The following is an 18,158-nucleotide window of genomic DNA, read 5'->3' as shown; positions in this document are numbered from 1 at the left end:
GAGTGCAGCTCCAACAACACTCAAGAAGCTCAACGTCATCCAGGACAAAGCAGCCCGCCTGATTGCCACCTCATCCACCACCTTAAACATTCACTCCCTCCACCACCGGTGCACCGTGGCTGCAGTGTGTACCATCTACAAGATGCACTGCAGCAATTCGGCAGCACCTCCCAAATCCGCGACATTTACCACCTAGAAGGACAAGGGCAGCAGGCGCATGGGAGCACCATCAGCTGTACGTTCCCCTCCAAGTTACACACCATCCTAATTTGGAAAGATATCATCATTCCTTCATCGTCGCTGGGTCAAAAACCTGGAACTCCCTCCCTAACAGCACTGTGGGAGTACCTGCACCACACGGACTGCAGCATTTTAAGAAGGCGGTTCACCACCACCTTCTCAAAGGACAATTAGGGATGGGCAAATGCTGACCTTGCCAGCGACACAACATCCCAGGAACGAATAATTTTTTTTAAGTCTTTCTTTCTTTTTGATATAATTGTCACAAAAGACTATATTTCAGATACTGGTCTCTTTTTGTAGCATTCTGTAGTATCTTTGTGACTTTGGAGAAACCATAATGTTAAGAGATTTACTAGACCCTACCATACATTAATGTGTCTTGTCAAAGTAAATTCTAACATTAGCAGTACTTAAAAAGAGAATTAATTGTTAATTCATCAGCATATTCTTTTACCGCACTCTAATACATGTTGACAAGTTTTGAACAGGTTTATATGGTGTAGATGTCCCCATCACCTGCTCCCATTGTTGTTACTTTTATTCACATCACGCAGAATATTTGACGCATTGGCTGGAGTTTTATCTTGGAGGTGGGTAGGGAGCGTGCGGTGTGGGGGTTGCAATGCAGTCGGGAAACTGGATTTCCCTCTGGCCCTGCCGAAACATGGCCTGATTAACATTTAGCTTATCAATTTCCCGTCCGCAGCTAGGCAAATTGAGGGGCTGGCCGGATGTCGGGTGGATAGACCTGCGGCAGCAGGCTGCAGAAAGGAGAGAGGGAGGGATGGGGGGTGGGATCGAATGATGGAGATCGTGGAGGGGTCGATGGTGGGGAATGTGGAGGGGTCGAAGGTGGAGATCATGGAAGGGTCGATTTTGTGGTTAAACTTCCCCCCATTCTGGTTAGTTTTAATATTGATATACAAGTAACCCCTTTTGGTGAACACAATTTATTGAAGAATTAGCAAATAGTTATTAAATAGCAACAATCAGTTTGAGAAGTAGAAAAGGGAGAACAAATGCTAATCCTGAAAGATCAATATTTTCAACGCATGTTGGTATCATGTAACGCGTCTGTGTATCAGAAACACATTAACATAAAAAATCACGGACAAAACACCCATTCTATAAGAGCCAATTTAACAGTAATGATGTAGCGGTAATGAGGGTGAGCTGTGTGAGTAAATTCAAGAGGGAACTGGATGGATATTTGGTGAGGTTATGAAAGTTAGAAGAGCGTATTATACTGCGTGGACAGTTCGACCAGTCTGATAGACTACACTGACCTTCTCCAGCCCTGCATGTTGATTTGCCTCAATTAGCCCTAGCGGTTCCTGGCAGTGCACAACAATTTAAGAACGTGTATCAAACAGTTAAAAATAAGATACGGACACCTTCGAAATATGAACATCAAAGATCTGATCTTTATTAGAAGCTGGAGCTTTCGGTATAAACAAACAGTTTAATTTGCTTCATAAAAACAGGGCAGTTGTCCAAACAATAGTCTGGTTAACAATTCCCTTCTGGTCATGTGATGCGAGTATGGCCATCGCAAAGTTGTATCCCCGTCATGTGATTAAGCATAATGGTTACTTCAAAGTAGGCTATCCACTATAAGTACCTCCAAAGTTCAAAGAAAGATTCTGAATTTTCTCACCTCTGGCCTCAAAGGCACAGACTCATGCTGGGGGATGGCTTCATGGAATCATAGAATCATTGAAATTTACAGCATGGAAGGAGACCATTTGGCCCATCGTTATTCGCGCCGGCCGACCAATAACTATCCAGCCTAATCCCACTTTCCAGCTCTTGGTCCGTAACCCTGTAGGTTACAGCACTTCAAGTGCACATCCAAGTACTTTTTAAATGTGGTGAGGGTTTCTGCCTCTACCACCCTTTCAGGCAGTGAGTTCCAGACCTCCACCACCCTCTGGGTGAAAAGAATTCTCCTCAAATCCCCTCTAAACCTCCTACCACTTACTTTAAATCTATGCCCCCCCCCCACCCCCCGGTTATTCCCTCTACTAAGGGAAATAGGTCCTTCCTATCCACTTATCTCGGCCCCTCATAACTTTATACACCTCAATTGAGTCTCCCCTCCCCTTCATAGTTATTGCCAGTGCTCTGTGACTTCTCCTGCACGACCATTCCTCATCCGAGAGCCCAGATAGTGAATGTTGGCAGGACATTTGGTCATGGATGGAATCACACCTGAACCCTAATCTTGACCTCACCTGATTTCCATAAATACATTTTAGCAGGAATCAAAGGAAAATTAATAATTTTCCCCTTCGTAGCCTGGGGGTTCCAAGTCCAATGAGAGCGGCGCTGTCGCCAACAGATTCGTCTAACTCGGCATTTTCCAGGGAACAACCTTGGGATGTTCCTGCTCTTATATGACTCGATTCCAAACTGAACTGAACATTTATCTCGTGAGCCATTACGCAGCCTTGGTTTGATCTTGATTGTGTCACTGTGACCAATCAACAACTCATGGTGCTAAACAAACCAAATTTCACTGACATATCTAAGTCACTATACTTACGTGATCCAACGGTGATGTAAAGTGCAGCAGTTTTGGGCTGAGGAAGAGCCCGTATGGTGGCCAGACACGTAACTTCAGCATTGGCACTAAGTGTGAGATTTAAGGTGCTGACGGCATTGTAGAGATTTCCCGATGATGGCTGAATGGTGGTTGTGTACATTTTTGAATCCACAACTGTTTGGTTTTTTGTCCAGGTGATAGTTGGCGCAGGATTCCAGCCTTCTGCCTTACAGACGATGTCTGTGCTACGGTTTAACACCACTGACGAAATCTTGCTCACAAAGGATACCATTCCATCGACTGTGGCACAATAACAGCAGAGATTTTGTTTTATACATTGTTTTATCATTTACCACTTATTTTTCAGAATGAAAACTATTCGAAAATTAGTTCAATGCTTTATTTATCCTTTGTTATTACTTCCTGGTTATAGAAACACTTCCTCCCATCGCCCGACTCACACATGCGGGAGGGAGTGTGTTTTTTATTATTCCTTCTCCGGATGTGGGAATTGCTGGCAAGGCCGGCATTTATTGCCCATCCCTAATTACCTCTAGATGGTGGGCCTTCTTCTTGAACCACTGAACCACTTGAACAGCTAGACACCCAGCTCTACCTCATCACCACTTCTCTCGACCCTTCCTCGGTCTCCAAGTTGTCAGACTGTTTGTCTGACATCCAGTTCTGGATGAGCAGAAATTTTCTCCAATTGAATATTGGGATGACCGAAGCCATTGTTTTCGGTCCCCGCTACAAACTCTGTTCCCTAGCCACTGACTATATCCCTCTCCCCAACTCTTGTCTGAGGCTGAACCAGACTGTTTGCAACTTTGGTGTCATATTTGACTCTGAAATGAGCTGTCCACCACATATCCACAGCATAACTAAGACCGCCTATTTCCACCTCCATAATATCGCCCGTCTCCGCCCTTGCCGCAGCTCATCCACCGCTGCAGCCTTCATCAATGCCTTTGTTACCTCTAGACTTGACTATTCCAACACACTCCTGGCTGGCCTCCCACATTCTACCCTACGTAAACTAGAGGTGATCTAAAACTCAGCTGCCCGTGTCCTAACTCACACCAAGTCCTGCTCACCTATCACCCCTGTGCTCGCTGACCTACATTGGCTTCTGGTTAAGCAATGCCTCTATTTCAAAATTCTCATCCTTATTTTCAAATCTATCCATGGCCTCGCCCCCTCCCTATCTCTATAATCTCCTCCAGCCCCACAACTCGAGATATCTGCGCTCCTCTAACTCTGCCCACCTGAGCATCCCTGATTGGAATCGCTCAAACAATGGTGGTCATGCCTTCTGTTGCCGAGGTCCCAAGCTCTGGAATTCCCTGCCTGTGCTAATTTCTACTTATGCAGCTCGGTGTCAAATTTTTATCGCAAAATACTCCTGTAAAGTGCTTGGGACATTTCACTACTTTAAAGGTGCTATATAAATATAAGTTGTTGTTGTTTCCAGATTTTTTTCAGTTGAATTCAAATTCTTAACCTGCCAAGGTGGGATTTGAACTCCTGTTCTGTGGATTATTAGTCCAGGCCTCTGGATCACTAACCTAATAACATCACCCTTACACCACCCTTACCCTGCAGGGTAAGCCCTGCTCTCAGGCCTTTGCCCATACTGCTATGAAACCAGTTTCCCCCCCCCCAAAAGGTGTAGGTGATGGGAGGAAATCATTAGCTGCAGAGGGCCAAAGGCACCGGACTGTGGCCCAATGGATGTGCCATCAGATTAAGACCTCCTGCTGCAGTAAGGTGGGTGTCTCTGTATTTTACTTCAGAACCAAGGGGGCCAATGGAGACTGCGAGCTGACAACAGGTGTGACTGGAGAGTGTCACACAAAGGTGTGACTCTTTTCAGATGGGGAACATTAAAAAAAAGGTTAAAATAAATGTGGTTCTACATAAAGGTGTATCAAATAAACACCTTTTAAAAAGAGCTGGATGAATGCTTTGTGGTGAGTTACAGAACAATACTGGTAAATGATACTTAAAGCCTGCCTAAACCTCTCAAACTCTCCCTCCTCTTTCAAGACGCTCCTTAAAACCTACCTCTTTGACCAAGACCTTCAGTCGTCTGCCCCAATATCTCCTTATGTCGCTCGATGTCAAGTTTAGTTTGATAGTCGCTCCTGTGAAGCGCCTTGGGATGTTTTACCACGGTTAACGATGCTATGTAAATGCAATTTGTTGCTGTCATAAAATTAACTAGAGATGGATGCCCATCCACTCTCCTGGGTAATAGATGGTTGTGAATGTGTGCGTGGGTGGGGGAATCACAATGACCGAAACAGGATGAAAATGCTCCTTGTGTACCTGAAGAGCGTGGGCAGCACTGAATACACACAAAATCAAAGCGCACAAAATGAAAAGAAAAAAGAAACAAAGGGGGGTTTGAAAGGATTGCCTTCATTTCAGTAATTGATTAGTATGGAAAGCTATAGTGCTTCATTTCCGTTCAGAAAATCGTTTTAATCCCCTGCCCGACTCCAACCCTTTTCATGTCCCTCTCATCTCATGCTTGAAGCCTCTGATCCTATTGGATGGAAGTAGTGATTTGTTCATCACCTCAAGGACACTAACATTTGGGCTACGTGCCAAAATGGGACCTGAAATCCCATTTTCCAGCTCTTGGTCCATAGCCCTGGAGGTTACGGCATTTGAAGTGTGTATCCAAAAGTGCTTTTGAAATGTTATGAGCGTTCCTGCCCTTACCACCCTTTCAGGCAGCAAGTTCCAGACCCTCACAACCCTCTGAATTAAACAATTTCTCCTCAACTCCCCTCTAATCCTTCTACCAATTACTTTAAATCTATGTCCCCTGGTTATTGACCTCTCTGCTCAGGGTCTTCCTATCTGCTTTACCCAAGGCCCTCATTATTTTATACACAAGAGGAGAAAATATATTTTAAAGCAAATAAAATGTTAAAGCTCTTCAAAGTAATTTTTAACAATTAATATAATTATTATAATTAACTGTTCCAGATTGGTATTTCTTTTCTTGGTTAATGCAGTGATAACGAAAGAAAAGACAAGGAAAAGAAAGAGAGAATTATACTGAAATAAAAACAGAAAATACTGAAACTACTCAGTGGGTCAGGCAGCATCTGTAGAGAGGGGAACAGAGTTAACATTTTAGCTTGCTGACCTTTTGTCAGAACTGAAGAGAATTATACTGGCCACGGGAACCTTCCAAACTTTACCTCCTCCTCTGCTATTCTGCTTTAACCATTTACACCTCCTCTGGACCCATCTTTTGTTTCCATACTTGTCTCAAGATCACCTCATTTTGCCTTTTATCACATAATCACTCCTGCCCTTCAACCTTCCTTCTTGTTCTTTCCTTCCCACCTCACCCTCGCCGCTGCCCGCACCCCCCAACCCCCCGCCACCTTCCCACCCACACTCTCCTCTTCCCCTCTGCAGCCACCTTTTCCCTGGCTCAGCAATTGCTTAAAAGCTGTTCATCTCCAACATATTTGGTCGTGTTTATTTGCAACACCAGATTTCTGATTGGTCCCCTTGGAGGACGACCATATTTCTGATTGGTCCCCTTGGAGGACAAGACACACCCAGCAGTTTGTCTGGAATGTGTAATTCTATCCTGCCTGCCAGAGTAATCAAGATCTTTGCAGTGTGCAATTTGATCCATTCATTGTGACCGCCAGGCTCCAGAGCTCACAGTGCTAACCCTGCTGCTTTCAGAGAACAGACAGGGCTCACCTTCCCGGGTTAGGAGCACTCACATTGCCGAGTTCAGATAAGAACATAAGAAATAGGAGCAGGAGTAGGCCATACGGCCCCTCGAGCCTGCTCCACCATTCAATAAGATCATGGCTAATCTGATCATGGACTCAGCTCCACTTCCCCGTCCGCTCCCCATAACCCCTTATCCCCTTATCATTTAAGAAACTGTCTATTTCTGTCTTAAATTTATTCAATGTCCCAGCTTCCACAGCTCTCTGAGGCAGCGAATTCCACAGATTTACAACCCTCTGAGAGAAGAAATTCCTCCTCATCTCTGTTTTAAATGGGCGGCCCCTTATTCTAAGATCATGCCCTCTAGTTCTAGTCTCCCACATCAGTGTAAACATCCTTTCTGCATCCACCTTGTCAAGCCCCCTCATAATCTTATACGTTTCGATAAGATCACCTCTCATTCTTCTGAATTCCAGTGAGTAGAGGCTCAACCTACTCAATCTTTCCTCATAAGTCAACCCCCTCATCCCCGGAATCAAACTAATGAACCTTCTCTCAACTGCCTCCAAAGCAAGTATATCCTTTGGTAAATATGGAAACCATAGGAAGGGGCGAGGCCATGGAGAGATTTGAACATGAGGATGAGAATTTTTAAATCAAGATGTTGATGGACAATGTTTCCCCTAATTTCTTTTTGGGGTGCACGTTCCCTTTAACGGGCTGTGCGGCCCATTCAAAGTTCTGCGCATATGCTAAATTTATCGATCCAAAGCCGGTAAGTAGCGTGCATGGGACATCCAGACAGCTGCGTGGCTGCGTCGCTTAGCGGGAACGTTGTTGGTGGACCAGGAGCCAAAATAGGTCAACGAGCACAAGGGTGATGGATGAATGAGACTTGCTGCGAGCGAGGATACTGGCAACAGAGTTGTGGATGAGCTCAAGTTCATTAACGGTGGAAGATGTGAGGCTGGCCAGGAGAACTTTGGAAAGTTGAGTCCGGCAAATAACACCTAAATTTAATGTTATGCATGCTGTAGAACCAACACAGAATATGCTCTAATTTTTAAAAAATCATTTATTTATTGACCATCCCTACTTGCCCTTGTGAGGGCGATAGTGAGCTTATATCTTGAACTGCTGCAGAGTGCGGAGGGGGTGGGGGACGGTGAGGGGGAGGAGATGGAGAGGGAAACCGTGGTGGAGTTGTGTGACTGGATCGAGTGTGTATGTGTGACTGGATCGAGTGTATGTGTGTGACTGGATCGAGTGTGTATGTGTGACTGGATCGAGTGTATGTGTGTGACTGGATCGAGTATATGTGTGTGACTGGATCGAGTGTGTATGTGTGACTGGATCGAGTGTATGTGTGTGACTGGATCGAGTGTGTATGTGTGACTGGATCGAGTGTATGTGTGTGACTGGATCGAGTATATGTGTGTGACTGGATCGAGTGTGTATGTGTGACTGGATCGAGTGTATGTGTGTGACTGGATCGAGTGTGTATGTGTGACTGGATCGAGTGTATGTGACTGGATCGAGTATATGTGACTGGGTCGAGTGTATGTGTGACTGGATCGAGTGTATGTGTGTTTAAATCGAGTGTGTGTGTGTGATTGGATCGAGTGTATGTGTGATTGGATCGAATGTGTGTGTATGTGATTGGATCGAGTGTGTGTATGTGATTGGATCAAGTGTCTGTGTGATTGGATCGAGCGTCTGTGTGATTGGATCGAGTGTATGTGTGATTGGATCGAGTGTATGTGTGATTGGATCGAGTGTATATGTGATTGGATTGAGTGTATGTGTGACTGGATCGAGTGTGTGTATGTGACTGGATCGAGCGTATGTGACTGGATCGAGTGTGTGTGACTGGATCGAGTGTATGTGATTGGATCGAGTGTGTGTGTGTGACTGGATCGAGTGTGTATATGTGACTGGACCGAATGTATGTGTCTGACTGGATTAAGTGTGTATGTGTGTGACTGGATCGAGTGTATGTGTGTGACTGGATCGACTGTGTGTGTGTGACTGGATCGAGTCTGTGTGTGTGTGTGACTGGATCGAGTGTGTGTGACTGGATTGAGTGTGTGTGTGACTGGAGCGAGTGTATGTGTAATTGGATCGACTATGTGTGTGTAACTGGATCGAGTGTGCGTGTGTGACTGGATCGAGTGTGTATATCTGACTGGATCGAGTATGTGTATGTGACTGGATCGAGTGTGTGTGACTGGATAGAGTGTATGTGATTGGATCGAGTGTGTGTGTGTGACTGGATCGAGTGTGTGTATGTGACTGGATCGAATGTATGTGATTGGATCGAGTGTGTGTGTGTGACTGGATCGAGTGTGTGTGTGTGACTGGATCGAGTGTGTGAGAGTGACTGGATCAAGTGTATGTGACTGGATCTAGTATATGTGACTGGGTCGAGTGTATGTGTGTGACTGGATCAAGTGTGTGTGTGTGACTGGATCGAGTGTATGTGTGACTGGATCGAGTGTATGTGTGTTTAAATCGAATGTGTGTGTGTGATTGGATCGAGTGTATGTGTGATTGGATCGAATGTGTATGTGATTGGATCGAGTGTATGTGTGAATAGATCGAGTGTATGTGTGATTGGATCGAGTGTGTGTATGTGATTGGACCGAGTGTGTGTATGTGATTGGATCAAGTATCTGTGTGATTGGATAGAGTGTCTGTGTGATTGGATCGAGTGTATGTGTGATTGGATCGAGTGTGTATGTGTGATTGGATCGAGTGTATGTGTGATTGGATCGAGTGTGTATGTGTGATTGGATCGAGTGTATGTGTGATTGGATCGAGTGTGTATGTGTGATTGGATCGAGTGTATGTGTGATTGGATCGAGTGTACATGTGTGATTGGATCGAGTGTATATGTGTGATTGGATCGAGTGTATGTGTGATTGGATCGAGTGTGTATGTGTGATTGGATCGAATGTATGTGTTGAAGGAATGCAAAATTCACAAGAAACCTCCCCCCCCACCCGTGTTTGGGCTCATTCGAAAGGAAATTTAATTCTGGACTATCTACCGAAAAGTTTGGAACTCTAAAGTGCTTATGGAAGAAACTACGAACTTTAACAGAATTTTGGATTTTAAAAGACAAACTCAAGGCTGTGGGTGGACCTACGGAGCTAGCAAGAGACAGTCTAATTAAGTAAAGCTACCTGGGTGTGAGAACTGAGTTAACCTGTCTGGAAGAATGAGTATTTGAAAATCCTTCTCCACAAGAGACATTAACATCACAAAATCACCCAGAGGTAGCTCCCCATCAACATGGGTCTGGACAACCATTTCAGCATATTCATCACAAAGAGGCCCAATCCAGCCTGTCTGCAAACGACTAAGTACAAAAGGAAATTGCAATTACCAAACTAATATTTCCATCAGGAAACAGTTTTCGAACATGAACCCACCCAAGGCATATGAACTTTTAACGAGCCCGACAAAATATTACAAAGAAGAACCAAGCCCACCAAAATTACACAAAGGCGCTTAGATTAGAACCACTGAAATCGTATAACTGACTATTGTTTTCAACAGAGGTTAGAGAGGTGGTTGCTAGGTAGCTACAAGGCTGCTACTACCTCATCAAGACAAGGAGAGAATCCAACGTGACAGTTGTAAACTAACTTCTCCAGCCTCGAAGTCTTGAAATCCTGAAGGAAGGAAGAACATCACCATCTACCATTAACTATCAATAGGATTGGTAAGCATAAGTCCCTGCCTGGCCTGGAGTCTAACCTAGCTAGAATTAGGTATTAGGAGGTGGGAGGTATAATTTTACTGCAACCCCCTTTTGAATGTGTAGTGTATGGTACTTTATTAGAGTGATTATAAGTTTGACCTTGTATTGTCTTACTAGAGTAATAAGCCTGTATCACCTTGACTGTAATAAAAACAAAGTTCTTTGCATCAAACCAATGTCCTTTGCACTTTTGTCACGCCCCCCAAATAAATCCAGAGTACAGAACCCAAGGGAGGGGGAGCAATTTGAAACTGCTCAAGCTGGTCAGAAGGGAACCTGACCCCCTCATAGAGACCAAACACCCGCCCTTACAGTGTGTGACTGGATTGAGTGTGTGTGTGTGACTGGATTGAGTGTGTGTGTGATTGGAGCGAGTGTGTGTGTGTGACTGGATCGAGTGTGTACATAAGAGCATAAGAATTAGGAACAGGAGTAGGCCATCTAGCCCCTCGAGCCTGCTCCGCCATTCAACAAGATCATGGCTGATCTGGCCGTGGACTCAGCTCCACTTACCCGCCCGTTCCCCGTAACCCTTAATTCCCTTATTGGTTAAAAATCTATCTATCTGTGACTTGAATACATTCAATGAGCTAGCCTCAACTGCTTCCTTGGGCAGAGAATTCCACAGATTCACAACCCTCTGGGAGAAGAAATTCCTTCTCAACTCAGTTTTAAATTGGCTCCCCCGTATTTTGAGGTTGTGCCCCCTAGTTCTAGTCTCCCCGACCAGTGGAAACAACCTCTCTGCCTCTATCTTGTCTATCCCTTTCATGATTTTAAATGTTTCTATAAGATCACCCCTCATCCTTCTGAACTCCAACGAGTAAAGACCTAGTCTACTCAATCTATCATCATAAGATAACCCTCTCATCTCTGGAATCAGCCTCGTGAATCGTCTCTGTACCCCCTCCAAAGCTAGTATATCCTTCTTTAAGTAAGGTGACCAAAACTGCATGCAGTACTCCAGGTGCGGCCTCACCAATACCCTATACAGTTGCAGAAGGACCTCCCTGCTTTTCTACTCCATCCCTCTCGCAATGAAGGCCAACATTCCATTCGCCTTCCTGATTACCTGCTGCACCTGCAAACTAACTTTTTGGGATTCATGCACAAGGACCCCCAGGTCCCTCTGCACTGCAGCATGTTGTAATTTCTCCCCATTCAAATAATATTCCCTTTTGCTGTTTTTTTTCTCAAGGTGGATGACCTCACACTTTCCGACATTGTATTCCATCTGCCAAACTTTAGCCCATTCGCTTAACCTATCTAAATCTCTTTGCAGCCTTTCTGTGTCCTCTACACAACCTGCTTTCCCACTAATCTTTGTGCCATCTGCAAATTTTGTTACACTACACTCTGTCCCCTCTTCCAGGTCATCTATGTATATTGTAAACAGTTGTGGTCCCAGCACCGATCCCTGTGGCACACCACTAACCACCGATTTCCAACCCGAAAAGGACCCATTTATCCCGACTCTCTGCTTTCTGTTCGCCAGCTAATTCTCTATCCATGCTAATACATTTCCTCTGACTCCGCATAACCTTATCTTCTGCAGTAACCTTTTGTGTGGCACCTTATCGAATGCCTTTTGAAAATCTAAATACACCACATCCATCGGTACACCTCTATCCACCATGCGTTATATCCTCAAAGAATTTCAGTAAATTAGTTAAACATGATTTCCCCTTCATGAATCCATGTTGCGTCTGCTTGATTGCACTATTCCTATCTAGATGTCCGGCTATTTCTTCCTTAATGATTGTTTCAAGCATTTCCCGCACTACAGATGTTAAATTAACCGGCCTATAGTTACCTGCCTTTTGTCTGCCCCCTTTTTTAAACAGAGGCATTACATTAGCTGTTTTCCAATCTGCTGGTACCTCCCCAGAGTCCAGAGACTTTTGGTAGATTATAACGAATGCATCTGCTATAACTTCCGCCATCTCTTTTAATACCCTGGGATGCATTTCATCAGGACCAGGGGACTTGTCTACCTTGAGTCCCATTAGCCTGTCCAGCACTACCCCCTTAGTGATAGTGATTGTCTCAAGGTCCTTCCTTCCCACATTCCTGTGACCAGCAATTTTTGGCATGGTTTTTGTGTCTTCCACTGTGAAGACCGAAGCAAAATAATTGTTTAAGGTCTCAGCCATTTCCACATTTCCCATTATTAAATCCCCCTTCTCATCTTCTAAGGGACCAACATTTACTTTAGTCACTCTTTTCCGTTTTATATATGAGTGTATGTGCGACTGGATCAAGTGTATGTGTGTGACTGAATTGAGTATGTGTGTGACTGGATCGAATGTGTGTGTGTGACTGGATTGAGTGTGTGTGTGACTGGATCTAGTGTGTGTTTGTGACTGGATCGAGTGTCTGTGTGTGACTGGATCGAGTGTGTATGTGTGATTGGATCGGCTGTGTGTGTGTGACTAGATCGAGTGTGTGTGTGTGACTGGATCGAGTGTCTGTGTGTGACTGGATTGAGTGTGTGTGTGACTGGAGCGAGTGTGTGTGTGTGTGACTGGATTGAGTGTATGTGTGTGACCGGAGCGAGTGTGTGTGTGTGACTGGATGGAGTGTGTGTGTGTGACTGGATGGAGTGTGTGTGTGTGACTGGATCGAGTGTGTGTATGTGACTGGATCGAGTGTGTGTGTGTGACTGGAGCGAGTGTGTATGTGTGTGACTGGATCGAGTGTGTGTGTGTGTGAGACTAGATTGAATGTGTATGTGTGTGACTGGATCGAGTGTATGTGTGTGACTGGAGCGAGTGTGTGTGTGCGTGACTGGATCGAGTGTATGTGTTTGACTGGATTGAGTGTGTGACTGGATCAAGTATGTGTGTGTGACTGGATCGTGTGTGTGTGACTGGATCGAGTGTGTGTGTGTGACTGGATCGAGTGTATGTGTGTGACTGGAGCGAGTGTGTGTGTGACGGAATCGAGTGTATGTGTGTGACTGGAGCGAGTGTGTGTGTGACGGGATCGAGTGTATGTGTGTGACTGGATCGAGTGTGTGTGTGTGTGAGACTAGATTGAATGTGTATGTGTGTGACTGGAGCGAGTGTGTGTGTGTGACTGGAGCGAGTGTGTGTGTGACTGGATCGAGTGTATGTGTGTGACTGGAGCGAGTGTGTGTGTGACGGGATCGAGTGTATGTGTGTGACTGGAGCGAGTGTGTGTGTGTGACTGGAGCGAGTGTGTGTGTGTGACTGGATCGAGTGTGTGTGTGACTAGATCGAGTGTGTATGTGTGACTGGATCGAGTGTGTGTGTGACTGGAGCGAGTGTGTGTGTGTGACTGGAGCGAGTGTGTGTGTGACTAGATCGAGTGTGTATGTGTGACTGGATCGAGATAGTGTGTGTGTGACTGGATCGAGTGTATGTGTGTGACTGGAGCGAGTGTGTGTGTGCGTGACTGGATCGAGTGTGTGTGTGTGTGTGACTGGATCGAGATAGTGAGTGTGTGACTGGATCGAGTGTGTGCGTGACGGGATCGAGTGTGTGTGTGACAGGATCGAGTGTGTGTGTGTGACTATATCAAGTGTGTGTGTGACTGGATCGAGTGTGTGACTGGATCGAGTATGTGTGTGACTGGATCGAGTGTGTGTGTGACTGGATCTAGTGTGTGTGTGTGTGACAGGATCGAGTGTACGTGTGAGACTGGAGCGAGTGTGTGCGTGTGACTGGATCGAGTGTGTGTGTGTGACTGGATCGAGTGTATGTGTGTGACTGGATCGAGTGTGTGTGTGTGACTGGATCAAGTGCGTGTGTGTGTATGTGACTGGATCGAGTGTATGTGCGAGTGTGTGTGTGTGACGGGATCGAGTGTGTGTGTGTTACTAGATCAAGTGTGTGTGTGTGACTGGACTGAGTATGTGTGTGACTGGATCGAGTGTATGTGTGTGACTGGATTGAGTGTGTGTGTGACTGGATCGAGTGTGTGTGTGTGACTGGATCGAGTATGTGTGTGACTGGATCGAGTGTATGTGTGTGACAGGACCGAGTGTACATGTGAGACTGGAGCGAGTGTGTGTGTGTGACTGGATCGAGTGTGTGTGTGTGACTGGATCGAGTGTATGTGTGTGACTGGATCGAGTGTGTGTGTGTGACTGGATCGAGTGTGTGTGTGTGACTGGATCGAGTGTGTGTGTGTGACTGGATCGAGTGCGTGTGTGTGTATGTGACTGGATCGAGTGTATTTGTGACTGAATCGAGTGTGTATGTGTGTGTGTGACTGGATCGTATGTATGTGTGACTGGATCGAATGTGTGTGTGTGACTGGATTGAGTGTATGTGTGACTGGATCGAGTGTATGTGTGTGACTGGATCGAGTGTGTGTGTGACTGGATCGAGTGTGTGTGTGTGACTGGATCAAGTGCGTGTGTGTGTATGTGACTGGATCGAGTGTATGTGCGTGTGTGTGTGTGTGACGGGATCGAGTGTGTGTGTGTGACTAGATCAAGTGTGTGTGTGTGACTGGACTGAGTATGTGTGTGACTGGATCGAGTGTATGTGTGTGACTGGATTGAGTGTGTGTGTGACTGGATCGAGTGTATGTGTGTGACTGGATCGAGTATGTGTGTGACTGGATCGAGTATGTGTGTGACTGGATCGAGTGTGTGTGTGTGACTGGATCGAGTATGTGTGTGACTGGATCGAGTATGTGTGTGACTGGATCGAGTGTGTGTGTGTGACAGGATCGAGTGTACATGTGAGACTGGAGCGAGTGTGTGTATGTGACTGGATCGAGTGTGTGTGTGTGACTGGATCGAGTGTATGTGTGTGACTGGATCGAGTGTGTGTGTGTGACTGGATCGAGTGTGTGTGTGTGACTGGATCGAGTGTATGTGTGTGACTGGATCGAGTGTGTGTGTGTGACTGGATCGAGTGTGTGTGTGTGTGACTGGATCGAGTGCATGTGTGAGTATGTGACTGGATCGAGTGTATGTGTGACTGAATCGAGTGTGTATGTGTGTGTGTGACTGGATCGTATGTATGTGTGACTGGATCGAGTGTATGTGTGTGACTGGATTGAGTGTGTGTGTGACTGGATCGAGTGTATGTGTGTGACTGGATCGAGTATGTGTGTGACTGGATCGAGTATGTGTGTGACTGGATTGAGTGTGTGTGTGTGACTGGATCGAGTATGTGTGTGACTGGATCGAGTATGTGTGTGACTGGATCGAGTGTGTGTGTGTGACAGGATCGAGTGTACATGTGAGACTGGAGCGAGTGTGTGTATGTGACTGGATCGAGTGTGTGTGTGTGACTGGATCGAGTGTATGTGTGTGACTGGATCGAGTGTGTGTGTGTGACTGGATCGAGTGTGTGTGTGTGACTGGATCGAGTGTATGTGTGTGACTGGATCGAGTGTGTGTGTGTGACTGGATCGAGTGTGTGTGTGTGACTGGATCGAGTGCATGTGTGAGTATGTGACTGGATCGAGTGTATGTGTGACTGAATCGAGTGTGTATGTGTGTGTGTGACTGGATCGTATGTATGTGTGACTGGATCGAATGTGTGTGTGTGACTGGATTGAGTGTATGTGCGTGTGAATTGATTGAGTGTGTGTGTGACTGGATCGAGTGTGTGTGACTGCATCGAGTGTATGTGTGACTGGATCGAGTGTGTATGTGTGACTGGATCGAGTGTGTGTGTGTGACTGGATCGAGTGTGTGTGTGTGTGACTGGATCGAGATAGTGAGTGTGTGACTGGATCGAGTGTGTGCGTGACGGGATCGAGTGTGTGTGTGACTAGGTTGAGTGTGTGTGTGTGACAGGATCGAGTGTGTGCGTGACTGGATCGAGTGTGTGTGTGACAGGATCGAGTGTGTGTGTGTGACTAGATGAAGTGTGTGTGTGACTGGATCGAGTGTGTGACTGGATCGAGTATGTGTGTGACTGGATCGAGTGTGTGTGTGACTGGATCTAGTGTGTGTGTGTGTGACAGGATCGAGTGTACGTGTGAGACTGGAGCGAGTGTGTGCGTGTGACTGGATCGAGTGTGTGTGTGTGTGACTGGATCGAGTGTATGTGTGTGACTGGATCGAGTGTGTGTGTGTGACTGGATCAAGTGCGTGTGTGTGTATGTGACTGGATCGAGTGTATGTGCGAGTGTGTGTGTGTGACGGGATCGAGTGTGTGTGTGTTACTAGATCAAGTGTGTGTGTGTGACTGGACTGAGTATGTGTGTGACTGGATCGAGTGTATGTGTGTGACTGGATTGAGTGTGTGTGTGACTGGATCGAGTGTGTGTGTGTGACTGGATCGAGTATGTGTGTGACTGGATCGAGTGTATGTGTGCGACAGGACCGAGTGTACATGTGAGACTGGAGCGAGTGTGTGTGTGTGACTGGATCGAGTGTGTGTGTGTGACTGGATCGAGTGTATGTGTGTGACTGGATCGAGTGTGTGTGTGTGACTGGATCAAGTGTGTGTGTGTGACTGGATCGAGTGTGTGTGTGTGACTGGATCGAGTGCGTGTGTGTGTATGTGACTGGATCGAGTGTATTTGTGACTGAATCGAGTGTGTATGTGTGTGTGTGACTGGATCGTATGTATGTGTGACTGGATCGAATGTGTGTGTGTGACTGGATTGAGTGTATGTGTGACTGGATCGAGTGTATGTGTGTGACTGGATCGAGTGTGTGTGTGACTGGATCGAATGTGTGTGTGTGACTGGATTGAGTGTATGTGTGACTGGATCGAGTGTATGTGTGTGACTGGATCGAATGTGTGTGTGTGACTGGATTGAGTGTATGTGTGACTGGATCGAGTGTATGTGTGTGACTGGATCGAGTGTGTGTGACTGGATCAAGTGCGTGTGTGTGTATGTGACTGGATCGAGTGTATGTGCGTGTGTGTGTGTGTGACGGGATCGAGTGTGTGTGTGTGACTAGATCAAGTGTGTGTGTGTGACTGGATCGAGTATGTGTGTGACTGGATCGAGTGTGTGTGTGTGACTGGATCGAGTATGTGTGTGACTGGATCGAGTATGTGTGTGACTGGATCGAGTGTGTGTGTGTGACAGGATCGAGTGTACATGTGAGACTGGAGCGAGTGTGTGTATGTGACTGGATCGAGTGTGTGTGTGTGACTGGATCGAGTGTATGTGTGTGACTGGATCGAGTGTGTGTGTGTGACTGGATCGAGTGTGTGTGTGTGACTGGAGCGAGTGTGTATGTGTGTGACTGGATCGAGTGTGTGTGTGTGTGAGACTAGATTGAATGTGTATGTGTGTGACTGGATCGAGTGTATGTGTGTGACTGGAGCGAGTGTGTGTGTGCGTGACTGGATCGAGTGTATGTGTTTGACTGGATTGAGTGTGTGACTGGATCAAGTATGTGTGTGTGACTGGATCGTGTGTGTGTGACTGGATCGAGTGTGTGTGTGTGACTGGATCGAGTGTATGTGTGTGACTGGAGCGAGTGTGTGTGTGACGGAATCGAGTGTATGTGTGTGACTGGAGCGAGTGTGTGTGTGACGGGATCGAGTGTATGTGTGTGACTGGATCGAGTGTGTGTGTGTGTGAGACTAGATTGAATGTGTATGTGTGTGACTGGAGCGAGTGTGTGTGTGTGACTGGAGCGAGTGTGTGTGTGACTGGATCGAGTGTATGTGTGTGACTGGAGCGAGTGTGTGTGTGACGGGATCGAGTGTATGTGTGTGACTGGAGCGAGTGTGTGTGTGTGACTGGAGCGAGTGTGTGTGTGTGACTGGATCGAGTGTGTGTGTGACTAGATCGAGTGTGTATGTGTGACTGGATCGAGTGTGTGTGTGACTGGAGCGAGTGTGTGTGTGTGACTGGAGCGAGTGTGTGTGTGACTAGATCGAGTGTGTATGTGTGACTGGATCGAGATAGTGTGTGTGTGACTGGATCGAGTGTATG

The 18,158-nt window shown here is 46.2% G+C and overlaps 1 protein-coding gene across 1 annotated transcript in view; it reads right to left on the bottom strand.

Moving 5' to 3' along the window:
• LOC139275562 (immunoglobulin superfamily member 5-like) overlaps positions 1-18,158 on the bottom strand; it is a 54,314-nt gene that overhangs the window by 22,222 nt on the left and 13,934 nt on the right. Inside the window, exon 3 of the mRNA XM_070892732.1 lies at positions 2,789-3,088. Within this exon, the coding sequence (XP_070748833.1) occupies positions 2,789-3,088 (300 nt within the window). The remainder of the gene's footprint in view (positions 1-2,788; positions 3,089-18,158) is intronic.

Source organism: Pristiophorus japonicus, chromosome 11, assembly GCF_044704955.1.
Source record: "Pristiophorus japonicus isolate sPriJap1 chromosome 11, sPriJap1.hap1, whole genome shotgun sequence".
In the NCBI taxonomy this organism is placed as follows: domain Eukaryota; kingdom Metazoa; phylum Chordata; class Chondrichthyes; family Pristiophoridae; genus Pristiophorus; species Pristiophorus japonicus.
This window is presented reverse-complemented; position numbering and strand designations above follow the sequence as displayed.